The sequence below is a fragment of the Chelonia mydas genome, chromosome 25, assembly GCF_015237465.2.
Source record: "Chelonia mydas isolate rCheMyd1 chromosome 25, rCheMyd1.pri.v2, whole genome shotgun sequence".
NCBI lineage: Eukaryota > Metazoa > Chordata > Testudines > Cheloniidae > Chelonia > Chelonia mydas.
In genome coordinates this window covers 9,979,676-10,005,051 of record NC_057858.1, presented here as the reverse complement: position 1 = coordinate 10,005,051, position 25,376 = coordinate 9,979,676, and the positions used below count along the sequence as shown (strand labels likewise).

Sequence of the window (25,376 nt, the reverse complement as noted above, 5' to 3'; positions counted from 1 at the left end):
TGGACTGCTGGGGTGGGACCTGCAGAACCAGACTCTGGTCAGGTGAGGCCCGGGGTTTGCCTGCTGCCAGCTAGGCATCCCTTCCCAGGGCGCGGGGCTGTGCGGCTGGCTGGCGCTGGAGCGGGGAGGAGCTGCCTGGCCGCAGGACCCGATCCTGCAGCAGGCGACGGGGCCTGACGGCCGCGCTCTCCCCTCCAGGCAGTTCCAGGGCCACACGGACGGCGCCAGCTGCATCGATATCTCCAACGACGGCACCAAGCTGTGGACGGGGGGGCTGGATAACACGGTGCGGTGCTGGGACCTGCGGGAGGGGCGCCAGCTTCAGCAGCACGACTTCAGCTCCCAGGTAGGGGGCGCCGCAGAGCCCGAGCGGGTGGGGGCGGCCGCCGCACGGCGCTCTCCCCTCTCCCGCAGAGCCAGCCGGGCAGGGACTCGTTTCCTCTGACTCTGCCTTCTCCCCCAGATCTTCTCGCTGGGCTACTGTCCCTCGGGGGAGTGGCTGGCCGTCGGCATGGAGAGCAGCAACGTGGAGATCCTGCACGTGGCCAAGCCGGACAAGTACCAGCTCCACCTCCACGAGAGCTGTGTCCTCTCCCTCAAATTCGCCTCCTGCGGTAAGGAGGCGCCATCACTTCTAACCCGCTGGCTGGGCCGAGCGGCGCTGTGAAGCCCTTCGTACCAGGGTTTCCTGCGAAGGCCTGTGTCCTGCCTCTGTCCCGCCTACAGTGGGAGGGAGCTGTCCTGCCCCAGCCCCATAACCCCTCTGCTCAGAGTCCCATGTCTGTGCTCCTAGGGGAAGGTGGACAGCCCCTTCTGCACCATGCGCCTAGGCCGCTCCGCAGTGGGAGTCGGAGGAAGCAGAGGGGCCTTCCTTCCTGACCCTTTGCAGTGAGCCTAGTACTCCCTGAAGCATGAGAGTGCCTCGCCTGCCGCCTCACCTCCCACTGGCATCAATCCACCAATGGCTCTGCCTGAGTCAGAGCCATCCCTTTTCCTCCGCTTCATTTGGCTTTGGGGTGTAATTTTGGTGCATGCCTCTGGTTTCGTGCAGGGGGTGGGGAGACATTCCCCCACTTGCTTCTTTTTGCTGGGGCTATCCTGTGACTCATCTGGGGGTGGGGCCACACGCTTGGCTTGAGCTAGGCTTGCCCCCTCTCCCTCCGTCCTGGTCACGCTCCGACACTCTGCCGCAGGTAAATGGTTCGTGAGCACAGGGAAGGACAATCTGCTGAATGCCTGGAGGACGCCCTATGGAGCCAGCATCTTCCAGGTGAGCAAAGGGGGTTGCTTGTCCCGGCAAGGGGTTAAACCAGGGGCAGTGGCGGGAGAGGCCGTCTCAGCAGGAGCCTGGTTTTTAGCCCAGTAGTAAATTTGTCTTAATCCGTTATCCTCAAGCAATCGGCTCTCTAAACTAGCGCAGCCTAGTGTCTCCCTGGAGGCCTTGCTAAGTAGTTCAAGGCCAGCTGGTATAAATCACTGCACCACTCCAGGGCCTTATATATGAGCTGGTTTGCGATGTCTCCTCTCCCCGCTCTTCCTTGCAGTCGAAGGAATCCTCCTCGGTCCTGAGCTGCGACATCTCCACCGACGACCAGTTTATCGTCACCGGCTCGGGAGATAAGAAGGCCACGGTTTACGAGGTTATTTACTGAAAGGCGGCTGGACGTGGGGGAGCCGGCTGCACGTCCGTCCCAGCCCGCCCCCTCTGCCCTGTGGACAAACATCCACAGCAGTGACTTTCCAAAGAACCCCTGGAAGGGAAGGGGGGTGGGAATCGAAGCTGGAGAGAAGAGCAAAGTGGGGGACCCTTGGAGTTCCAGCCGGCGCCCCCGGCCAGTGAGGAAATCGCTCTCGGCCCGAAGGGACAGCATCTGCCCAGATCTAACTTCCTGGGCGCACTCATTCTTTTGGGTTTTTAATCTGAACACTGGGGGATTGTTTTTTTGTTTTTTTAAACTGTTGTACACTGTTTTTGTTTTGTTTTTTTGTTTTCTTTTTAAAGCTCCAGGCTGAGCTGGGAAGGAGGCGGCCACTCCACCCCTGGCTGTCTGGCTTCTCGGTTGTATTTAATAAAAAAACACCCGAAGAATCCCCCGCGAGAGCGGTGAGCCCCGGAGTCCCTAGAGAACAGCAGCCCACGGTGCAATCTTGAGGGCTGGCAAAATAGAACAGCTCCTGTGTCACCCCCCTGCAGGTCCTAGTGTCTTTGGGATGGGGGGGGGGTATTGGGACAGCTCCCCCCTGGGTTGAAACAGGGATAATAGCGGTGCCCAGCAAGAGGTTGAGGGTTAAGCGATTTCGGGGTCATTTTTTCCTGCATGGGCTTCATTCTCCATCACTCTGCAGCTTGGGCGGAGACTTACTCAGTCATGGGGTGGCTGTGAACGGCTTGGATTTGCTAGAATTCTCCCCCCCCCACCCTTTGCCCTGGTGCAGTGAAGTACGTGTCCCCGTGCCTGTAAGGGGGCTGGGAGGGTTAGTCTTCCACCTGGAGTTGAGAGCTCCCGGGGTGGTCCCAGCAGGTTGTGGCTTCAGTGGCTGGCTCTAGGTCTCTCAGTGGCCCTGGGCAGAGGCAAATCCCCTGGTTTGGGGGCATAGGGAACACGGTGCCTTCCAGCTGGAAGGCGTCTCTGCCCTGCTTCAGGTTTTCCAGTCTCTTCTGAAGAAAGATGTGCGAGCACCAGGGGCTGGTGCCAATGTCCCCGGGGCCTCTCCTGTGGGCGGCTGCTACGGGAGTTACTGCTTTGGCCTAGCTGGCGCAGGGCAGGAGCGGGCAGCTGCGGGCCTGCTTCTAGGGTCAGTGTTTCAGCCTGGCTGGGGTCCCGAGCTCCCGATGCTCTGAGCGGTGGCGCGAATAGCAAATCTAGGGGGATGGGAGCAGCTCTCTTGTAATTCCCTTGCTCCTCTTTTCAGCTCCCTGCAAGAAGAACCGAGGGGCACAGCCTGCTTCCCCCACCTGCATGTGCCTCTGGGGGGGAAGGGGAGGTATAGCTACAGAACTGGGCCCTATCCTGTGAACCCCACATGCTCCCTCTGCCAAGGTGGATCTGCTGGGAACACTACAGGTCTCTCTGCAGTGATGCATCAATCTACCCTTCCAGCTGGCATCTGATGCTGCCTCCAGGCCGGGGTCTCTGCCAAGTGCATGCAGCCTGCGTGTGTATCTCAGGGAGAGAACTGATGTACCCTCCTTAGGCCCAACCCTTCAGCTGCCTCAGCAAAAGCATCTCCCTCCCCCCTCTGTCACTTCCTCTGCGTGTGTGTGTGTGTGTGTTGGGGGGGGGGGGAGGTGTCTCTCTGCTTCAGGAAGTGGTGGGGGTTTCTAATTGCTGCCCTACTTACACTGCCTGCCTGCCTTCCCCCTCCTGCAGGTGTGCGTCTGTGCAAACTGCTGGCTGCCTGGACTGATGGCTGGCTCTCTCCCCTGCTGGGGCTGGAAACACTAGCTCACCCTGGCCAGAAAACAGCTCTTCTGTTTTGCTGGGTTGTGGGGGATAAGCAGTGGAGGTTTTGAAGATTTTTGTTCTGTTTTGGGGGAGGGGGGGACCCCGACCTCTGGAACTTTTGTGCAGAACGGCCACTAGCCTGGGGGTCGGGGCAACCACCTGGGAGCTCCAGCATCTCGTCCCTGCGCTGAAGGGTGCAGAGTGGGGTTTTGAAACCTCATCTTTACTCCCACGGCTCGGGTGCGGGCTGGAGCCATGGCTCTGCCTAGAAATTCCAGCCTGAACCTGCACCACCTTCCTCATGAAATGCTCAGCCAGGGTCTACGGTTCCAGGAAACAGAGTAAAACAAAATGGCCCTTTTTTTGTTTTGGAGGGGGCAGGGATTTGTCAACGGGCTCCAGGACTGGCTTCCCGCCCCCGGCCTGCGCGCTCCCCTTTGGCATAGACGGGAAAGCTTGGATGGCCGTTGTAGGATCAGCGGTGGACTGCAATTACAAGAGCTGGGCGTTGAGGCTCATCCTTCCCTCTGAAGTCCTTACTCCTGCCCCGTCTCTAAGCGAGGGACCTTCTGCAGCTGTGGGGAGAGCGGGGCCCAAGGGCGAGTTGCGTCTCCCTCCTGGAGAGCGTTTGAAGAGAAGGAAGGCAGCGTGGGCGAGCGGTTACAGCACTGCCCCGGCCCTGAGCGCTGCTGGGTTTTAGCCCCCACCTGTAAAATGGGGCTGGGGGGGACCTTTGTAAAATGTCGTGAGAGCTCCTCGTGCAAAGAGCTCGGTATTAATGCCAGAGCGCTGTCTACAGCGCGTGGGCATCGGTCTTGTCCACACCCTGCTGTGTGTTTTCCTACATGCTTTGCTTCCTCTGCTGGGCCAGCACCAGCCTCCCCTTGCCCTCAGGCCAGGGCTGGGAGAAGGAAGGGGAGGGTTACAGCGGTGCTTGGGCTTCCTTGGGTGTCTTCGAGGTGAGGCCCGGCGCTGCGTCCCTCCCCCCCCAGGAAGGGGAGAGACAGAGTAGAAGTTGCTCAGATCTACAGAAGCAGCAGGTGGGGGTGGTGAACACAGTATCCACATGATACCACCACGCGCGCTGAGATACTGCAAGCCCCACTGCAATGATCTACAGCCCAGGGGCCGGCCTCTGCAGCCGTCCAGCCCTTCACCCTCTCGGCCGGTGCAAGGGAGCGTTGCCCCATCTCAGGGGTGACAGTAAAAGCCCAGGTTCTAGCTGAGCGCGGGAGCGAAACTCTCCTTTACCGAACTACTCCGCTCCCCCCACGCCCAGGCCCGTCATGGCCGCGGTGCGTCCCAGCGCAGGAAGGGGGCTGCTCTTTCAGGATGAGCTTCGACGCTAAGCAAGGGCGTGCTGAGTTGGCAAGGGCTGGCCAGGCAGTTGGAAGGCGAGGTGGGTGGCAGCTCAGCCCCAGACTGGATCCGCCCTCTATTCAGCTGTCTCGAAACCTGCTTTTCCTCTTCAATGGGCAGGGGCTGCTGCTGGGCTCAAGCTGCTAGTGACTCAGGCTGGCTGGCCTTGGGCTCGGCTGCTCCAGCCTTTATTCTGCTTGGCAAGGGGCCATGGTGATGAGGGTTGTGTCCTGGCAAGGAAGCTGGTGAAAGGGGCAGGGGTGGGAAGGCACGGAGGGGGGAGTCTGAACTCGGGTAGGTTTGCCTCATAGCCTTTTTCCTGGTATTCGAGCTCCAACTTCAGCTGGGGCTGCAGCAGCCTTCCCTGGACCTGTTCCCGTGTCAGCTGGGGCTCAAAAGCCCGGGCACGGTCAGGTGCTGAGCTGCCCCTTGGCACTAAAAGGTGCTGTTCTGGCAACGTTGAAGCAATCCTTGGTTCCAGGCCGCTGGCAGGAGGGCCGTGGGGTTGCGGCCGCAGGCACTGCACCTGAGCTGGGCCGACCCAACGCTGAATTCCCTCCTCGCCCTGATTTGCAGTGAGCTCGGCTGGAAAAGATTCTGCATCAGGCCGAGCAAGGCCTTGAACCGGCCTCTCCCGCAGCTGGGGCTGGTGTTTGTTCCCCTGCAGCAGGAAAACAAATGCTGAAGCCCTACCCGGACGGGGCAGCCTCTAAGCCGCGCTACTGCTCCTAAGCCCTGGCAGGGGCCTGGTTCTCCCGTGTACGGCCGTCTCAGGCCCTCGGCCACAGGGCATCACTGCGCCCAGCTGCCACGCACGCTGCAGCTGACGCCCCTGCCATGGCTCCAGCTGGCGCAGCCGAGGCTCCGGGCAGCCCTTGAGCCCCTGCTTATTTCGCCAGCCTGTCGCCGGGACCTGTGCAGCCCCTGCTGCGCCTTAGCATCACTCCCTGGAAGGACAGACCCCCCCCTCATCTCCCTGCCCCCCAGACATGGGGCCTACGCCTGCTTTAATTAGGCAGCTGTACCATTTTCCACCTATTAGCCTAATTAGCATCTCCCGCCTCTCAGATTGGGCTCTACGGTGGTGCTAGGCATTGCTAGGGTTGCCAACTGGCTAATCACACAAAACCAAACACACTTGCCCTGCCCCCTGGCCCAAGGCCCCGCCCCTGCCCCTTCTCACTACATTCCCCCCCCTCCCTCCCCCCTTGCTCACACTCTCCCACCCTCACTCACTTTCACTGGTCTGGGGCGGGGGGTTGGGATGCAGGAGGGCGTGCAGGGGCGGGGGCGGCTCAGGGCTGGGGCAGGGGGGGCTGCAGGCTCTGGGAGGGAGTTTGGGTGTGGGAGGGGGCTCAGGGCTGCGGCAATGAGTTGGGGGGGTGCAGGCTCTGGGAGGGAGTTTGGGTGTGGGAGGGGGCTCAGGGCTGGGGCAATGGGTTGGGGGGCTGCAGGCTCTGGAAGGGAGTTTGGGTGTGCGAGGGGGCTCAGGGCTGGGGCAATGGGTTGGGGTGCAGGCTATGGGAGGGAGTTTGGATGCAGGGGGTTGGGGGGGTGCAGGCTCTGGGAGGGAGTATGGGTGCAGGAGGGGGCTCAGGGTTGGGGCAGGGGGTTGTGGAGGGGGTGCAGGCTTCGGGAGGCACTTATTTCCGATGGCTCCCAGAAGCAGCGCCATGCCCCTGCGGCTTCTAGGCGCAGGCAGGGGCAGCCAGGTGGCTTTGCGCACTGCCCTTGCCTGCAGGCACCATCCCTGCAGCTCCCATTGGGCACAGTTCCCGGCCAACGGGCGCTTCGGAGTCGGTGTGCCGAGACACCCCCTGGCTCCCCTGCCTGCGCCTAGGAGCTGCAGGGACATGCCACTGCTTCAGGGAGCTGTGCGGAGCCAGGGCAGGTAGGGAGCCTGCCTTAGCCCCGCTGCACCGCCCCTGCCGACCAGACTTCTGGCCTGTTAAAATCTACTGGAGTCCTTTCAATAGCAAGCGGGAGATTGAGGCCTGGCAACCCGAGGCACTGCGCATTCTCGGAGGGGGGGGGCCCTGCATTGAAGAGCTCACAGTGAACCCCCAAAAGCCTGGGCGCCAGGAAGGATTATCCCCATTTTACAGGTGAGGGTCTGAGGCCTCACGAGAGGAAGTGACTTGCCCAAGGTCACCCGGAGAGGCAGTAGCAGAGCTGGGATACTCACCCAGCTTGCCCAAGGTCCAGCCCCGCACCTTAGCCCCAACCCTCCCCCCAGGAGAGGACCCAGCTGTCACCAGCATCTCCAGGGAGGACCCCAGCTCCTTTTTCACCAAGTCACCGAAGCAGCAGGGGTGTTTCATGGGGGCCCTGGCTGTAATCCGGGCCCCGTGCTTGTCCCCCGCCACGCGGAAAATCCACACGTTTCATTACGCAGGGCTTGAAACTACGGCCTGTTAAATACATTTATTTACCGAGGAGAAATTACAGCTGTTTTCTCAACAGAAAATTGGCATCATTGAATCAGTAGCAATAATGTGGGAGAAGTGCCAGGCCCCAGCCCCTTCGCTCACTGAGTGATAACAGCATCACTTGCACGAGTAGCAACTCCCCTCCGGGCCTTGGGATCCGGCCATTGCTCGTCCCCTAGCTGGGAAGCCCATCGGGCCCTGCCTCTCCAGCCCACCCCCCGCGCCGGTCAGATCCCGGCGACTCCTAACTCCCCCACATCTGCCCCGGGGAGGAAGCGTGGAAGATGCCGAAAGGAAGCGAGGCGTCTCGTGTCTCCATCCGCCTGCACCCGTCTGCGTGTGGAGGGAGCGTCGCACTCAGACAAGGCCCACCTCCGAGCCGGGAACGACCGTGCGAGGCTCCGCAGCTGAAGCGGTGGGGGGGGGCCGCTCCCGGCGCACGTCGCGTTCTGAGGCCCCGGCGGTCGGTTGGAAAGGCTGCCCTGGGTAGCGCTGGTTTTGGTCCCGGTACAGCTCGGTCCCGGCAGCTCCAAGGCAGTGTTGCCGGCCTTTGCCGGCAGAGGGGGGAGGAGCGCCCCCCCCCGCCACGCACGCTTCAGTACACCACTTCGTAGACGGTGGCTTTCTTGTCGCCGGAGCCTGTGACGATGAACTTGTCGTTGATCGAGATGTCACAGCTGAGCACCGACGAGGACTCTTTGGACTGAGAGAGAGAGAGAAAAGAGGGGAGGTTAGGAGAGGGCACCTGCCCCCTGGGCGGCCCCGATAGTGGGATAACGAGGTGGGGGCTGAGAGCAGGGCCAGGGAGACCAGTGGCAAAGACTGGCCGAGGCCTTGTTCTCAGGTGAGTTAAAATCAGAGCCCAACTTTCTTTCTCTCAGCACTCCCTGATCTCCGCTAGGGCAGGGAAGGCTGGTGCTAAAGGCCATTAAAACCAAGAGAAAGCCTCCCACTGATTGAACTGATGCTCTGGGTCAATCAGGAATTAATTCAGGACACTCTGTTCTGCCTTGTGCAGGAGGTCAGACTCTGGTCCATTCTGGGTGAGCCTGGCTTTGGGGCAGCCACTGATGGGCTGGGCAATTGCTCCCACTCTCAGCATTGCCGGAGGCGAGGGATTTAAGCAGAATGTGCCTCCCGGCAGGGCGCCCTTCCGCACCTGGAAGATGCTGGCTCCATAGGGCGTCCTCCAGGCGTTCAGCAGGTTGTCCTTCCCTGTGCTCACGAACCATTTACCTGCAGCGGGAGAGTCCAGTGGGTCAGCGGGGGGCTGTCGCGTACATGGACAAGAGATTCAGCAAAAGGGGAGACACTGCCCATAGGCGCGGGGGGATCTCAACAGCATCCCACAAGCAATCACCTGCCCTGGGAGCAGAGGACGATGCACCGGGGACATCCAAAGCGCAGCCCGGGCTGGATCAATTTTCAGCCTGCCTGTAAACATGGAGTCCCACCCACGCAGCCTTCCAAGCTCTGCCCAGCTCCGTTCCATGTTCCGGGGCTGGCCACATAAACCCCATTGCGGAGCTCTGCCGTCACGCTCAGATGAAATTTGTGTGACATTAGCAACTCCAGCCCACGACCAAGGTTGGGTCCCCATTGTGCCAGGGCCACACAGACACGAAGGGGAACGGCCCCTGCCCCAAAGAGCTAATCATCTTCACGGACTGCGGGCGGGAGGGGAAACTGAGGCACAGAGCGAGGCCCAAGGTCACCCAGCAGGACAGCGGCAGAGCCAGGAACAGATGCCAATTCCCGAGTCCCAGTCCCTGCCCAGCCATGCAACCCCTCGCCCAGCCTGAGCCCGCATCTGCATTTGCACACACACCTACCGCAGGAGGCGAATTTGAGGGAGAGGACGCAGCTCTCGTGGAGATGGAGCTGGTACTTCTCCGGCTTGGCCACGTGCAGGATCTCCACGTTGCTGCTCTCCATGCCGACGGCCAGCCACTCCCCCGAGGGACAGTAGCCCAGCGAGAAGATCTGGGGAGAAGGCAGAGTCAGAGGAAACGGGTCCCTGCCCGGCTGGCTCTGCGGGAGAGGGGAGAGCGCTGCGCGGCGACCGCCCCCACCCGCTCGGGCTCTGCGGCGCCCCCTACCTGGGAGCTGAAGTCGTGCTGCTGAAGCTGGCGCCCCTCCCGCAGGTCCCAGCACCGCACCGTGTTATCCAGCCCCCCCGTCCACAGCTTGGTGCCGTAGTTGGAGATATCGATGCAGCTGGCGCCGTCCGTGTGGCCCTGAAACTGTCTGGAGGGGAGAGCGCGGCCGTCAGGCCCCGTCGCCTGCTGCAGGATCGGGTCCTGCGGCCAGGCAGCTCCGCCCCGCTCCAGCGCCAGCCAGCCGCACCGCCCCGCGCCCTGGGAAGGGATGCCTAGCCGGCGGCAGGCAAACCCCGGGCCTCACCTGACCAGAGTCTGGTTCAGCAGGTCCCACCCCAGCAGTCCATGCACCCCTAAGTGTGACCGTCGCCAACCGGCAACGAGAGGCAGAGGTCACCCGGCTGATCCCAGCCGCATGCACTTGACCCGGCGGGGCCATACAGGGAAGGCCCTGCGAGCTACGGGGGCGTGGAGAGGGGCTCACCTGACCATCGTCTGATTCTGCAGGTCCCACACCACGATGTTGCCATCGCTGCAGCAGGAGAAGCAGACCTTGGCGTCGGGGCTGATGGCCAGGGCGTAGCAGGCGGGCGCCGAGGAGGTCAGCTCCGCCTTGATGCGGGGGGTGGGCGCGGCCAGGTCCCAGATGGACAAGGTGCTGGCCTCGCCCCCCACGATGAGGCTGCGCCCGTCCGGGAGGAGCTTGCAGGAGCGGATGTAGTTGTCACGGTTCTGGGGAAGGGAGAGGGAGGAGCAGCCTTAAAGCCAGTCACTCTGGGGGGCGGGGGGTCCCTGATCCAACGCCCCTTAAGGGTCAGTGGATTGTCTCCCCTGATTTCAGCCTACAGCCTCTCAGAGCCACCTGTCCTGCAGGGAGGGGGCACCTGTGCCAGGGACTCAGTGGAGGTCAATGGAGTTCACCCTGCAGGGCTCAGCAGCCGGGCTCTAAAGCCCTCCAGGCCTTGAAGCAATTTCTACCTTTCTCCAAAGCAGCCCAGTTCCCCACCTCTGCTTCTCCCGCAACCTGACCTAGTGTCCTGCCCATTGCCAAGGGCCCCACGGTGCTAGGTGCCACACCCACACACACACCCCCGAAAGGCTGGGCTCTGGCCCCAGGGGTTCACAAGTAGGAACACAGGGCAATTAAATGACTCACCCGAGGTCACACAGGGAGTCAGTGGCAGAGCCAGGAATTAAACCCGGATCTCCCGAAGCCCCAGCCAACATGTTACGCACAAGCCCATCCACTGTCCCATGTGCCTGAGGGTGTTAGTGCCCAGTGACAGAGACTGGCCTGTTTTACCCGCCATCCCATGGGCGGTCGGGGTTTCTGCGGCATGGGGGAGACAGAGAGCGCCCCACAGGCTCTTAACAGCAGTGCAAAGCGCAGGGAGCTCTCAGCACGTACCACAGCCAGCCAAACCTAGCCAGCCCCCTTCAAGCACGCCCAGCACCGCAGCATCCAGCCTGGCTGAAGTGACCCCAAGCTGCGGCTGCTTCAGTCCCAGACCCGCCGCACTTGGGACAGTTAGTCGGGAGCTCTGTGTGTGTGTGTGGGGGGGGGCATGAGGGACAAAAATCGGAGCCCTGTTGGTCAGAGATGGGAGGGGAGCGAGTGCCCCCCGCCCCGCCTGTTTTGCAGTGATGAGCCGTCCTGCCACGCTTGTCGGCTCCGCAGCACCTTCCAGTAAGGGCAGGAGCGCCGGGATCTCTGGCATGCTAATGAGCAGAGCCCCCGGGGGGGGGGCAGCTCAATTATTAATCGCTTTTCCTTTTGACGAGGGTTTTCTAGCGACGGAGCAATTCCAGTCCCGCCGATGCTCCAGACGCGCCGGGGAAGCTGGCCTGGAACGGCCCCAGCCGACGCACGCAGCCCCGCTCCGCTTTTAAAATGACCCTGGCAGAGATCGTTTCCCACCACTGCCTGGGCACGGTTCCTTTGCCAGCTCAACAGGGGAAACTGAGGCAGGGCATCTCTCACACACACAGAGCATTGGCCTAACCAGTGCAGAGCCCAGCCCACAGTGGGAACACAGCTGCAAAGACAGGCCCCTGAACTCCGGTATCCTGAGTCCAAACTCTATGGTCCAGTCTACCAGCCAAGGGGGGCCACTCCAACAAACCAAGTGACAATTTCCAGTGCGTCTCGCCTGCGATACAGAACCTGGCATCTTCGGCTGCTGCAGCACACAGGGCCAGATCCTCAGCTGAAGTCACCCCAGCAATGGCGATTTTCCCCAGCCAGGGATCTGGCCCTCAAGGGTAGCAAGGAATTGCGCTGGATCCAACAGAAGCCACCTTCCCCCTGCTCGTTTGTCCCCAGGCCCCTTCCCCTTACCAGGCAGTCCAGCTGCGCCACGGGCGTCTTGGTCCCAGGCTGCCCCACGTCCCACACCTTCACGCAGCCCTTGCCCCCCGTGTAGACGTGCTGGGTGGAGTTGCTGATGGTGACGGCGCAGACCACCTCGCCGTGGGTCAGGGTGTGGAGCTGGCGGGCGTGCCGGGGGATGCCGGTGCCGATAAGGGCGTCGGGAGGGAAGGGGACCGGCTGCATCTGCCCGTCGGCGCTCACGTGGAAGGAGTAGGCGCTGGAGGAGGGGGAGAAGCAGGTAAGTGCTGGCAGGCCTTAAAGGGATGCAGCCCTCCTGGGCGTTACGCTCCGTGTCTGGGCATCTGTCACCCACTTTTGTCCCGTAGCCTCCGGCTGCAGATTTCCCCTGCCAGGGAGGGTGGGGGTCACACACTAGACAAGGAGGGGTCTCTCCAGGTAGGTAGGTACCCAGCCCCATTAATGTAGTAGCTGAGCCCCTCCCAGCCTTACTGTATTGGTCCTCACAGCCCCCTCCCTGCCCCAAGAGGCAGGGCTGTAAACTCCAGCGTCCAGATGGGGAAACTGAGTCACAGAACAATGAAGCGACTCAGTCAGGGACAGAGCACGGAATTGAACCCAGGGCGCCGGAGTCTTACAGCAGAGCCCTAACCATTGGACCATCCTTCCTCCCGGCTGCAGCACGGCCTTGGCCTGTTTATTACCGCCTCCATGCGGGAACTCCTGTGCGGAATGCTGCCATGGGCCAGTGGGAGCCTGGCTTGGTGATGACCTGCATCCCACCACCTCCCCCTGGGGCGTTTCCACGATTTCCTCCCTCCGCCCCCAGCCCCTCTGCACAGATTTGGCTGCACTTACGGTTTCCCCCCGGGGATGGCTGGCAGAGAGGAGGAGATGGTGGATGCCCTCAGGTGAGGGTGAGATTCAAAAGCCACCTGCAAAAGCAAAAGGGAGCCTGGTCCACCAATCGGCGTGGTGGGGAGGGGCCGCAGGGGCTGGGCCTACAGACGAGCAGGGTCCGGCCACCCTGCGCTAAGACTGGCTTGGAACAACCTCTCTGGCTATCTCTGCAGCCTGTTTCCTCCAAGAATATATGGGAGGGGGCAGCGGCTGACCAGCCAAGGGCCAATTCCTGCTCCTGGAAGCAAAACTCTGATGGGACCAGGGCTTGGCTGCAAAGGGCACCGCCCCGGCCATGTTCCAAGGGGGGAAGAGCTTCAAAGAGACAAAGGGCCATTACAAACTCACCCCCCCAGCTCCCACTGGGAGCCGGGCACCTAACTGGCTGTATTCAACTGGCCCGTGCCCTGCACTGAGCTGCCCCCTGTTGAGTTCATCCCCGCTACTCTCCATCCCACGCATGCACGGGATTCTGTGGTGGGGGTGGAGAAGGGCCTTTGCAGGAGGCGGCTGGAGCTGAGCTGGCCTCTGCCCCGGCCGGTCTGCGACTCACCAGAGGGGACCGTCCGTACATCACCGTGCCGCTGACTTGCGGAGAGAGGTGGATGCTCACGTAGGTGCTGGGGGCAGAGAGCTCGCCGTTGATGGTGGCGTGGGGCACCATCCCGAATGAAGACGCGTAGGTGCTGGGCACGCTCAGGGGGCTGCGCAGAGCTGGGGGTTCGAGAGAAGAGACGCAGCCGCTGAGCAGCACCCCTGGGTGCTTGTTACCTGCATTATGGCAGCGTAACGCCTCAGGGTGGGTCCTGGCCAGCGGGGATTGAACCTGGGACCAATGGATCTAAATGCCTGACCACCCACAGCCAGAAGCCAGGAACTTGTGAGTAGTTAATATTTGTACCACAGTAGCACCATGAAGCCCCAGCTGAGATCAGGGTCCTGTTAAGTGTTATACAGAGACATAGTGAGAAGCAGCTGCTGCCTCAAATGTCTTAGACAAGGCAGACAAAGGGGAAACTGAGGCACAAAGCGGCGATGGGACTTGCCCAAGGGATCAGTGGCAGAGCCAGGAAGAGAACTCAGGTCTCCTGAGCCCCAAGCCAGCGGCCCTAGACATGCTGAGGCTCTGAAAACCCTTTAAACTGGGCTCATACTGAATTAAGCTAAATCAATGCAAGAGAGTTCTAAGCTGATCCGGGTGCATTTATCTCAGAAGTTCTCCTCGTTTATCAAGATCGATTTCCATCCCCTGGTCAGAATAATTTTCTAGCACAGACAAGGGCTTCATTTCTCAAAGTCTTGCTCTATTTCCACTTTGAAAACCGCCAGTCTTGATCCACACTTTTCCCCACTACCCGGCTGTCAGCCTGGACACATTTCTATTAGCAGAAATCTCCATGACGCTCTACGGCTCCTCTCACGGGAGGGTTGCAAAAGCACTCTCCAAACACCAGTTCACAGCAACCCCTGTGAAGTCGGTAATGCTCCTGGTTTACAGATGGGGATACTGAGGCACCAAGCGGTAAAATAACTTGCCCAGCATCACCCAGATAGGCAGTGGCAGAGCTGATCCAAGGCACCCTACGGCCCTGTACCTTTAACATTAAACCACACCCCTGAGGACTTTCAAGTGAGCCCCACTTATGCAGCTGGATCTTCGGGGCAGGGACCTTGTCTCTTGCTGGCTGTAGGGCGCCCAGCTCAATGGGGCCCTGATCTCAGTCGGGGCCTCTAGGCGCAACCGTGAAACAAACAACAAATAACAGTGCAGGGCCCAATCCTGCACTGCTTACTCAAGGGAGTAATACAGCAATGGTGCGGCTTCTTCTGGCTACTGTGCACAGTACCAGAGGGGGCCCAGAGCCACACATGACGGAGGACCTGGAAAAACTCTCCTAGGAAGAGAGATTGAACGGACTGGGAGCATCACCTGCGAGAGGAGACGAACAGAGGGCACAGGATAGAGTCTCGAAAACACTGAATGGTCCAGAGAATGGAGATCAGGAGCTTCCGTCCTGTCTCCTAGCACAGGACCAAGAGTGTCCAGTGTAAGAGTTTGCTTGTTTTCCATCTGCTTCTGTCTCTCTTTCCTGGTTCCTAAAATAACAATGTAGCCGCAGCGGCTCGGGCTCGCCACCTAGTACGTACCGATCAACTCTGATGGGGTTTCACTCGGGCAGCTAGCCCGAGCTGCTGCGGCTACATTGTCATTTTAGGCCCTCGCTTAAGCAGAGCTCGTACGTGTATATCGAACCCAAGCTGGGAGTGACACCTTTCAGCTGCAGTGTAGACGTAGCCTCAGGGTACACACACAAACACACGGCACCCAGAGACAAATCCAGCACCGGGCCCTGGTCTCTGGGAGTGGCCAGTATCTGATGTGTCAGAAGGAGATGAAAACTCTCCAAAGGCACCTGGACTACAGAGCAGTATGCACCGTGGTGGGGAGGAAAATACATGAGGATCAAATAATTGTATCAAAATAACCCACCGCCCCCAATACCAGGGACCCTTTGTAACTAGGCACCGTGTAGACACATCGAAAGAGACGAAAAGCCAATGGTCTCTTTTTAACAGATGGGGTATTGAGGTGCAGAGAGAGTAAAGCCTAGATCCTCAAAAGGTATTGAGACACCTGAATCAATGGGAGTTAGGTGCCTTTGATAATCTGGGCCTAAATGACTTGCTCAGGGCCACCCAGGGAGTCTGTGGCAGAGCCGGGAACTGAATCCAGATCTCCCGAGTCCCTGTCCAGTGCCGTACCCACAAGACCATCCTTCCTCTGCCAGTTCCTTCCTGAGCCCGCCAGCTAATGTCTTGAAGCATGCGTATTGATCCCCCTTGTTTTCACATGTATAACCAGAAATATTATTAGTCGGAAACAATGCAGAACCCTTTCCAAAATCCAGACACAGTATTTGTCACTCTGAATTCCTGCAGCAGTGAGTTCCACGGGTTGACACAAACTATACTATGGACCCACACCTGAGAAGTAAGGAGAGCCTTGCATTGCACAGCAGGCTCTCTTGATGCATTGAACCTGTTGGTGTAATTGACCGACAGGCCATATTAGCGCAGCAGAAGCGCTTCCATAAAATTGGCTGTGATATGGGTGGAAATCCACCACTGACCCAGAGCCCTGTACATTGGTAACTGCACCAGCTGACATGCACAGAGCCCCCCTGCACACACACACGTGCTGTGTTACAAGGCCAGGCAGTTTCTCAGAAGGACGCGGATGCCTTAGAGAGACTCACTGATGGTGTCCGTGGCAGGCGGCTTGGAGGAGAGTTGCCGGAGATGGGAGGCCGAGCTTGGCCCAGGGCCAGGCGTTAGGGAGTCCCGTGGAGGAGAGGAGCTGGAGGACTTGGAGGTGGGAGTGTTGGCTGAGGCATCATTCTGCAATGGAAAGGAGATGTTACCCTGCCCTGCTCTACAGCCTGCCAGCCAAGGCCCCCCAGAGCGCTACCTGCACATTCATGAAACCTCACACACCCCGATGGGGAAACTGAGGCACAGGGCAGCGCCTTAATTTACCCAAACTCACGGAGAGATTCCATGGCCGGGTTTGGTACAGAGCCTAGGAGTCCTGGCTCTTGCTACTTCAACCACTGGGACTGGACCCCACTCCTTTCCAGAGCTGGGAAGACAGCACAAGAGTCTTGACTCCCAGCCCCCTGCTCTGACCCCCTAGAGAACACGCCCTTCCAGTTAATACTTGCACAGAGAGTCTGCAGCCCCCGCCCCAGGACTGTGTGCACCAGCCCCTTTGCAGGATCAGGCCCATCGACCAGCCGCCCCACTGTTTCACTGAAGTGGTGTCCAATAACCCCTGGTGCATTTTTGCTCGCCTGGGGGTTTTGTGCAGACCGGTAGAAATCCAAGCAGAGCCCGCAAATCTCACATCACTTAGGGCATTTCGTCTGCTCTAACCAGACTGTCCCGGGGAGAAATACCAGCAAGCGCCAGCAGCCCTAATGAGGGCTCCCAAACCCCTGCTGCCGACAGATTGCTCCTGCTGAATCTTATAAGTGCCTCTCGGCTCCCTCACTTGATGGCTGGGCTGGGAATGACCGCGCAATCAATACCCTCCCTCCCCATGCTTCCCTCCCGCTGATGTTTCAATCTGAGAATCAGGTTGATGCTGGGCAAATCGATAGATTGCCCAGCGCGAGGAGGCGCCCAGGGGAATTCTGCAGGCAGCCGGATGGAAAATACCCGCAGAGCCAGGCTCCCGTTACCAGCGTATTAACCTCCCTTCCGAAGGCACGCGCCCCTTGCCGGGCAGCACGGGAGACCAGCTAAAGATGGCAGTGCTTCGGTATTAATTAATTAATCAGCACGCCAAGGATCTCCAAGCATCTGATGCACGCTCGTTAATTCGGGCCTCCTCGTGCTCCCACGGCACCGTAGACACGCTGTGCAGATGGGATGAGGCGAGGCCCGGGGCGGGGAACTGATTGGTCCAAGGACGTGCAGCGAGTCAGTACAGAGCTGGGAATAGAACCCAGGCATCCTGCACCCCAAACCGTCCTGTCTCGCTTGACTGCTGTTAACCCTTAGAGCGCCGGAGAACCTCCAGGGGACAGAGAGACCCCGGATCTGACTCCAGTGTCGTGTGGCCTGGAGGGTTAACCCTTTGGGGACCAGGTTTTTTCCTAGGCTTCCAGTTGGCCCTCAGTGCTGGAGAAGGAGGGAGGGATCCCGGCAGAAGAGGATTGTTAGGAGGAATAACCCCTGGTCTGTTGTGCCCTCCCCCCTCCCCAGCTCCCACTGCCACCTCTCCACCTGGCACGATCCCTCTTACCCTATTGCCAATCTATGACCCCCCCAGGGCTTGGAACCAGGAATGGGGGACGTGGGTTGCATCAGGATAGGGAGCACCATGCAAGGGGCTGATGCTGGGGGTGGGGCGGGGGAAGTGCAATGCAATTCTTCACCTCTGGAGGGGGCAGGGTTCTTTCCTCATGTCGGGCAGGGACGGGGGAGCCAGGGGAAGATGTGGGGCGGGCAGGAAGCAATAGGATGGCGGGGAGAGAGAGTGGCAAGACGCTCTCTCATTAAGTGCTTGAGGGGTTAAGGACCAGACGGGAAGCCCGAGTAATTGCGTGTGATGGGGGAAAAGCACATGGGAGGGGATTGCAGGGGGCAGCATCGACTATAAATCCAGAGCTCCAGCAGGGGCAGCCCCCGGTGCAGCCTCCAGCCTGGATTGCCTGTGACATGCCCTCTAAGCAGGAACAGAGAATCCATGCCACTCGCAGATCCACCGGCGAGGAGCTTCAGACTCCCCCTCCGCACCCCATGTGCTGCAGCAGGGAGAGACGCTCTGGGATACAGAGTTAGGTGCCGATCCCCCCCATCCCATGGCCTCTCTCCAGCTCGCCAGCCCATCTCCTTACCAGGCTCTGGTCCTTCAGTTTGAGGGGCGTTGTGCTCCGGCTGGAGGCCAGGGAGGCTGGGCTTTCGGGCATGTCCCTGCGGGCGGGCGGGACCTTAGTGCTGGGTGCGTGGGCAGGGCTGCTGGGCTCAGAGGGCGGGTCCTGCAGCAGGGAAGAGAAAAGCAGACGGCGCCTTCAGAGAGGAGGGAACCGGGGCCCACTGTGTGTCCACAGCACAGGGCCATCACGGCCAGCAGCAGAGTGGGCTCTCCCCGTGCCAGACCCTGGTGCCCTGAGGCCATCCGCTGAGCCGGATGGAGACGCTCCAGGGTCACACAGCTGGTGGAGTGGGGTCCAGACCTGCTTTTGCAGACGTAGCCTAGGAGGACAGGGGGAAATTGGCTCTGCTTTTGAATGCCCTGGGAATTTTGCAAGCCATATTAATTCTCTCTCTCTCTTTTAATGCTTTGGGTGGTTTCCAATTGGCTGCATCGGGCAGATGGGTAGCGACTGGGAAGAACTGGGGGACGCCCGCTGATTTGCTATAATATAATCAACCGGACAGACAAAACGACTGTTTGCAAATCAGTCGAGTCTCCACTCAGGGACAGGCGCCTCCAGCTTGCCGACCCATGGACCTAGCTGACCAGGGCGGTTTTTTCTTTTAAAATAACAGCTCTGGGGTTCTTTCTATTTGCCTTTCCGAGGTCACATTTCCCAGCTTCTCTCCACCGTCAGGAAGGCTAGAAACTGACTTGTTGGTTTTTTTTAAAAAGAAAACTTGAGTTTCTGATACAGACACGTGACTTCCAGAACTGGGGCTTCCCAAAAACCACCACATATCACAAGGCTTGTGATAAAACCGCCAGAGGTGGTAACTCTGTCTAACAGAGTAGCCTTCAGTTACCATCTTAGGCCTGGTTTATCCACAGATTTCAGACCAGTGTCATTATTTCAGTTCGGGGAGAGACGTTTCCAGATATGGTTTTATCTTACAGCTGCTAGAAGTGCCTTACCCCAGCAGAATTCATTCCCCTTTCTGCGCAGCAATTACCTTCGCACTGAGAGAACTGCATCCACCCAAGGTTGCTGCTGAAACAGTACAGCTAAAGTACTACGAATTGTGTGTCTAGACAAGGCCTTAAGAGATCGAATTAAAACCTTCTCACTCACCTCATCCACTACTAGGTTATAATCACTCTTGTCCCCGTCGCTGTCCTGCTGAGGGGAGAAACAGAGCAAGGAACCATTAAAACAGCAAAATGCCGACACAGGACAGATCTTCGAGGCAGTGCTGCCTAGTGGCTCAAGCACTGGATTGTGACTCGGAAGACCTGGGGTCTATCCCTAGCTCTGCCATTGGCCTGCTGGATGGGCAAGTTACGTCGCCTCTTTGTGCCTCAATTTTCCCATCTGGGAAATGGGCAGACTGATGCTGATGTCCTTTGTAAAGTGTTTTAAGACAATGGCTGGAAAACGCTAGATAAATCCTAAGGATTATTATTATCTATCCACTCTCTTGGCTTGTCTCCCTGACCCAAAGCCCAAGGAAGTGAGTGGTGACTTCAGTGGGCTTTGGATCAGACCCCACACAAGCAAAGGCTGTGTCAGATGAGCGGAGACCCAGAAACTCCTTGGATTTAAGGTCTCCCTGTGGAATTCTTTTTTAAGGTATTTTCCCAAATATTTTTCTGCAGCACTTTAAAGCTAATAAGCAACGTTGAAAGGTCCCTTTTAGTTAAAAAGCTCTTCAGAGTCGTCATTTCCTATCTCCATAGGATCTGGACTGAATTTTATTTTTTGAAATGATCATTGTCAGCCCCCAGATTTCTCCCCCAAAGCTCCTGCAGAATCTGGAAGAAAAATCCCATAGCATCTGGGCAACATTAAAAACAACAACAGGCTGGGCAGGTGTATAATTGTTAGCGGTATTGGAACAGAGCCGAACGCGCTCAACTGAGATCAGGGCTCCATTGCGCTAGGTGCTGTACGTACAACTAATAAGAGACAGCAAGACTGCAGTCTGACTAGACAAGAGAGGAAAAGGTCAGAAGGGGAAACTGAGGCACAGGGAGGCGCTGTGACCTATTCAAGGTCAGTGGCAGAGCTGGGAAAAGAATGCGGGTCTCCTGAGCCCCAATCCAGTGAACATGCCACCTGCCTATGTGACCCCTAATGAGAGAGGCTGGAGCAGACCCCCTCTGGGGTTCTGTTCTGGACACCGCCCAAGGCCCCCTGCCTTGCCTCCAAAGGCTCCATAAGGGACTAGAGCTCCCCCAGGGTGCAGGTCACCCCAGCAGAGAATGTGGCTCATTGACTTTAATGGCATTGAAGCCAATTTACACCCTGTAAACAAGATCAGAATCAGGCCCGCTCCGTTCCTGCCCCAGATGCTTCTGGAACGACTCCCAATGAGGCACCCAGCTGCTCGTCCCCAAGGTCACCCAGCAGAGGCAGGAACAGAACTGAGATCCCCTGAGTCCCAGCCCAGAGCATTATGCACTGAACCATGCGACCTTTCTACATGAGCCCCTAATGGGAGAGTCTGGTGACGACTGCCAGGCTGAAAAGCCCCCCCCCCCGGGGTTCTCTGATAGCCCTTTGGGGGTTCAGGGAGGCCTCAAGCTTCACACATGGGCAGCCCCCCCGGCCTGGTGCGGTGGAACATTGGTCCGCTGGAGTTTGCGACTGAATCATAGAACTGCAGGGCTGCAAGAGACCTCGAGTCGTCATCAGGTCCAGCCCCCTGCACTGAAGCACGACCAAGTAAACCTAAGACCCTCCCAGACAGGAGTTTGTCTAACGCATTCTTCTGAAACGCCCCAGAGGAGCGGGATCTGCCTTTTACATCACTGCATGGTAAACCCAGACCTTCAAACACCCGAGTGCCCTCTGCCACCTCCATAAGCGCCCTCCCCCCCAGCAATATGCGACCCATCCTCCCAGGGGCTGGGATCCAGGTGTCGCCCGCCAGACTCCATGACTGCACTCACATAATGTCCTGGCAGGTCCTTCTCCTCCCGTTTCCGCTTGAGCCCTGTGCCGCCCGGCCGCTCCTCGCCCTGCAGGCTCTCCGGAGGGGAGGCAGAAATGCTCTGCCCAGGGGAAGCGAGAGGAGACCAGAGTTAATGCACAGCAAGAGCGGAGAGTCCCAGAAGTTGCCAAGCCATTTCCCACAGCTTCCTCCCCAGAGGCCAAGGGGACCGGGGCTCGGCATGCACGCGCCAGCTTTGCGGCTGGCCTTCAGCATGTGTGGCCTCGCTCTTTTCGGGGTGGGGAATTAACATCATGGGCCTCTGGCATCTGAACCCCTTCAAAGGCCAGGGTGGAGACTTTGGGTCTCGTAAATGCTGCAGCTCACCCGATCTCCCTCGCTAGTCGGGGGGTCGGGGGAGTGGGAGTCGCTTGGCACTAGACCCCCATCGTATCCGCTCTCTTGGCAGCAGGTTGTAAAGGGGAGGTCAACTCAGGGCCCTCAGCTCCCCCCGCCCTCCAGCTGCCTTTTTAACACCCTGGGACCCTGCTCCTACCTGGACGCACCCACAAGTTCTCAGATTGGCACTGTGCAAAATCACACCCCAAACGTTAAAAGGCAGAGGCAGGTTTTATCCTAGTGGTTAGAGCAGCCAGTGAGTATTAGGAATAGAATCCCGGAGTCCTGCCTCTGGGGAGGGAGTGGGGTCTAGCGGGTTAGAGCAGGGGCTTTTCTGCACCTCAGTTTCCCCATCTACACAATCAGGATAATGATCCTTACTCGCCTCCCAAGGAGTGGGGGGAAAGACCATGAGGCTTAATTCACTGAATGTTTATAAAGCACTTAAAGATCTCCCTGAAAAGGCACCAAACAGCTGCTGAGTTTTGTCAGTTTCACATTCTGCCCTTAGCTCCCATGGCCAAGAATCATCCAGCGCTGGCCCGGAGCCCATGCGACCGTCCAGATTGAGATCTGCCTGCTCCCCACACGCCTTCCTTTTAAAAAAACAAACATCTCTCCTCTCCCGGGCTCAGCCACCTTTGGGCACGAACATTGTGCAACTGCCAGCATGTTACTTCTTCAGTAAATCACTCCACAGCTGGGCTGGCAGGATTTTTGTGCTTGCACTGAAGGAAGAGGGAGAAATAAAAAAAAATCCACCCAGCCCAACAAGGCCACATGCCTTTCCACAGTCAGGCACCGCCAGTGCATCTGGATGGGGCGGGGGGGGGGGGGGAGGCGGGGGTCAGTTCAAGGAGAGATACCAGCCGCTGGGAGCTGGCACATGCAAACAGATCTTTGCGCGGCAGGTGGGCCTCGTAAATGACCTATTTAAATAAACATTTTCCAGAAGGAAAGGGGGGGGTAGCTGGGAGCAGAAGCGCCCCCCTGACACACACACTGGAGGAAGCGCTGTGGTCTCTTTGCAGACCAGCCCTAACAGAGATATTTGTATACTGGCTAAATTAAAACAACAGTGGAATAACAGCAGCCTCCCTTAGTCCCTGGACTTGAAAGAAGTTCTGCCCCTTTGGGAGATAATGAGGCATGACAGGAATGGAAAATCCCCATCAGCAGTCTACTGTTTACTCTGCATTTCCCCGCCTTAACCTCCTCCCCGCTGGAACAAGGGATGCGGGGTATGAAGATCAGCTACTACGTCCCTTCCCCCCACCCCACTGGCACTGGCCTGGTGTAGATCTGATTGTAACAAAACCTACGTGGGTGTCTTAAATCCCTTTATCCCCCGCCACCAGGCTTTTCGGTTTCCAACAGTCAGCTCTCTCCTTCCCCCACCCCCACACACCTGCTCTGGCCAGATGCTGAGCTGGTGTAGTATCTGGAGTGACACTGGATGGACACTGGTGTTACAGGGCCCCTAATCTACCCGATTAGGCTGAGAGGATACTGGTCTGCATGGGTTTCAAAGTGGGCACTGATGTCAGGGTGCTTGGGCTTTGGGGTGCTCCCCCAGACACATCCTGGGGCCTGAAGTGCCCGGCTGCTGGGCACTCGCAGTTCCCATTGAGTTGTAGTGCCCAGGATCTATGAAAATAAGGCCCTGGGGTGGCTCAGGTTGGGCACCTAGATCTGAAAACCAAATCAGTGGCCAGGCTGGAAAAGTTTTGGCCTAAGATTGGTCATTCCCTCCCCTCCCCCTCCTCTCCATGAATTGGCATTTGTTCGGAGCAAAGATCACCCCCTAGCAAACTCAGAGTGGACCAGAGGAAGCGACCTGTTCGCCCCACTGACAGTTAATGCACCGGACTCCCTGCTGCAGGAGAACGCAAACAGTTTCCAAGGATTAGACACTTGTCTGGCCTCTCCGGTGACAATGTGCCAAGATGAAAATGACCATCAATCCTCAGGCTTCAGGGCACAAGCTGATCCATGGCTATGGTCAGGCAGAATTTCCCCCAGTCCACCCCAGTTATGTACTACAGTAATGCCTGGGAGCCCCAGTCATGGCCCAGGACCCCACGGTGCAAGGTGCTGTATGAACACAGATCGTGTGTGCCCCCAAAAAGTTCTAAGGATCTGGAATCGACCCCTTTTGGATCAATCCACCTGCTGTGGCAGGGTAACCACTGTTCTTTCTTCCCGTGCCTCACGCTGGCTGCCTAGCACATCACCGGTCCAGCCCACGCCATTTCTCATCCTCGGAGGAATTACAAGACCGTCCTTCATGGTGGATCGATGCAAATAACTCGCCAGTTTGAGGAGCACAGTGAGATCTTTAACCCTTCCTTGCCCGGCCTCCACCGTCCGCTACAGACCACAAACGCTGAACCACAAAGCAACTTAGCACAAAGGCACCACCAGACCCTGTCGGCGCTAGCTGCCTCTGCCCGGAAGCATTCCCTAGCCTCCTGTTGCACCAGGACAAATGCCTGAGTAGCAGGAATCTGGAATACATTTAAATAGGGTCTTTTTGGCCCTACTGTGGCGATCAGAACACCCCTCCTCTTCCCCCTCCTCCCACCAGGCTCCTGTCAAGTCACCTGGATTTCACAGGTGGACACGGCTCAGGTGAGAGACCAGTTCTCTGGGCTTTCGCTCAGAGCACACACACATGGAGAGAGCGCTCTAAAGGCAGGAGGAGTGGTTCAAGCCTAGAACTGGGGGCTCATGACACGTGGGTCGTATTCCTGGCTAGATCTTGGGCAATTCATTTCCCTGCCCCGTGCCTCAGTTTCCCTCTCCGTGACCCTTGGCTGGCTAGAGCTAGGGACGCGCTAAGTGGGGGTTTGATGCCAGGCACAGATGCAAGGGAGCTGCTTTCACTGGAGTCCTCGAGGGCCACGCACAAACCCATGCGTGGCTGGGCCCAGCCTGTGGTGTGGAGAAATGCAACAACCAGGCCACCCCTACCCTGGCGCATCCCCTGGACCCCGGGCTCAGCCTGCTGACGCAGGTGACAGTGGTGTATCAGCAGGCAAGGCTGGAGTAAGGCAGTCCAGGGAGCGGGAGGCACAGCCCTCGCAGTTGATCGCTGCCAGAGCGGGGCAGAAGAGCTCTCTCTAGGGCCCCATTGTCTTGAGTGGGGGCAGGTCTTCCCGTGGGTGTTTAGAGCGCACTCACCCCGGGGTCAGGGCAGGGGCTCAGGAGTCAGCGTGGGTGGGGCGGGGGGCTGGGAGGGTGTACCCTCTAGAGTCTCCTCCCAGGGTTTTGGCAGGGGGTAGGATTGCCTGGGGGAGAGGGGGGCCCCGAGGGGACACTCCTGCTTGTTCAGCGGGAAACGCTCTCTCCTCGGAAAGGACGTAAGAGGATATTTTGGGAGCAGCGCTCGACCTTCAGACACTTGCCTCAGCGAGCGGGCAAATGGGCCAAGTCAGGCTGAGCGCCTCCATCATTAAACTGCCCCCCCACACCCCCAACAGGAGCACCCCTCTCAAAGCGAGGGGGTTATTTTATCCACCAGCAAGGAACTCCTTTATCTTGCACACTACCAGCTCAGACTGGATCACTGATTCCCTCCCCCGCCCCCAACTCTGCTCAGAGCTCCTAGCAGATTTCACCTGGATCCGTTACCCTTCGCTTCCCATTCCGAGCTGCTGTGTGGTGCTGTTAAATGGCCACCACGCTCCACCCCAGAGGTGGCTGCATTTTAGGGGTGGGTGACTGGGTTTCCTGTGTGCTTTTTGTAGCGCTTTTAAGTAGGGTGAAGAGGACAGTAGGAGATACACTTTCTGATGTCAGGATCGATAGGATATGCCTGTTTCCTCTGGGGCTGGCTCGAGCGGACTGCACGGCCCTGGGGGAGGGGAGGCCCACCAATTCCCAGAAACCCCCTCAGTGGACACAAGGGTGCAATGGATGCACCCCGTTTTACACACTGCAACCTGCAGGCACCCGCCCATGTTTATTACGGTGTGTACTTTACGGTCACTGCAGCTCTGAACTTTGAGAGGTGTGTGTCTGTGTCTGCTCCCAGCTCAGGGGAAGTGCCGGACACTTT

At 58.6% G+C, this 25,376-nt stretch overlaps 2 protein-coding genes across 13 annotated transcripts in view; one reads left to right on the top strand and one right to left on the bottom strand.

Moving 5' to 3' along the window:
- The window catches only part of LOC102934223 (transducin-like enhancer protein 1), a 25,939-nt gene extending 23,968 nt beyond the window's left edge, over positions 1-1,971 (top strand). For all 4 annotated transcript variants that reach the window (XM_037885680.2, XM_037885679.2, XM_043535884.1 and 1 more), the window contains 4 exons: positions 199-346; positions 464-614; positions 1,194-1,270; positions 1,545-1,971. In XM_037885680.2, coding sequence (XP_037741608.1) covers positions 199-346; positions 464-614; positions 1,194-1,270; positions 1,545-1,652 — 484 coding nt within the window. In that variant the 3' untranslated portion in view covers positions 1,653-1,971. The remainder of the gene's footprint in view (positions 1-198; positions 347-463; positions 615-1,193; positions 1,271-1,544) is intronic.
- Positions 1,972-7,214: 5,243 nt separating this feature from the next.
- Positions 7,215-25,376, bottom strand: part of TLE2 (TLE family member 2, transcriptional corepressor) — a 34,389-nt gene continuing 16,227 nt past the window's right edge. For 5 of the 9 annotated variants that reach the window (XM_043535816.1, XM_037885584.2, XM_037885586.2 and 2 more), the window contains 12 exons: positions 20,937-21,038; positions 19,117-19,164; positions 17,965-18,105; positions 15,820-15,961; positions 13,116-13,276; positions 12,521-12,597; positions 11,672-11,921; positions 9,818-10,065; positions 9,334-9,481; positions 9,067-9,217; positions 8,394-8,470; positions 7,215-7,937 (listed from right to left, as the gene is read on the bottom strand). In XM_043535816.1, the coding sequence (XP_043391751.1) occupies positions 7,830-7,937; positions 8,394-8,470; positions 9,067-9,217; positions 9,334-9,481; positions 9,818-10,065; positions 11,672-11,921; positions 12,521-12,597; positions 13,116-13,276; positions 15,820-15,961; positions 17,965-18,105; positions 19,117-19,164; positions 20,937-21,038 (1,653 nt within the window). In that variant the 3' untranslated portion in view covers positions 7,215-7,829. The remainder of the gene's footprint in view (positions 7,938-8,393; positions 8,471-9,066; positions 9,218-9,333; positions 9,482-9,817; positions 10,066-11,671; positions 11,922-12,520; positions 12,598-13,115; positions 13,277-15,819; positions 15,962-17,964; positions 18,106-19,116; positions 19,165-20,936; positions 21,039-25,376) is intronic. The other 4 variants (XM_043535819.1, XM_037885585.2, XM_037885588.2 and 1 more) reach the window with 1 other exon arrangement.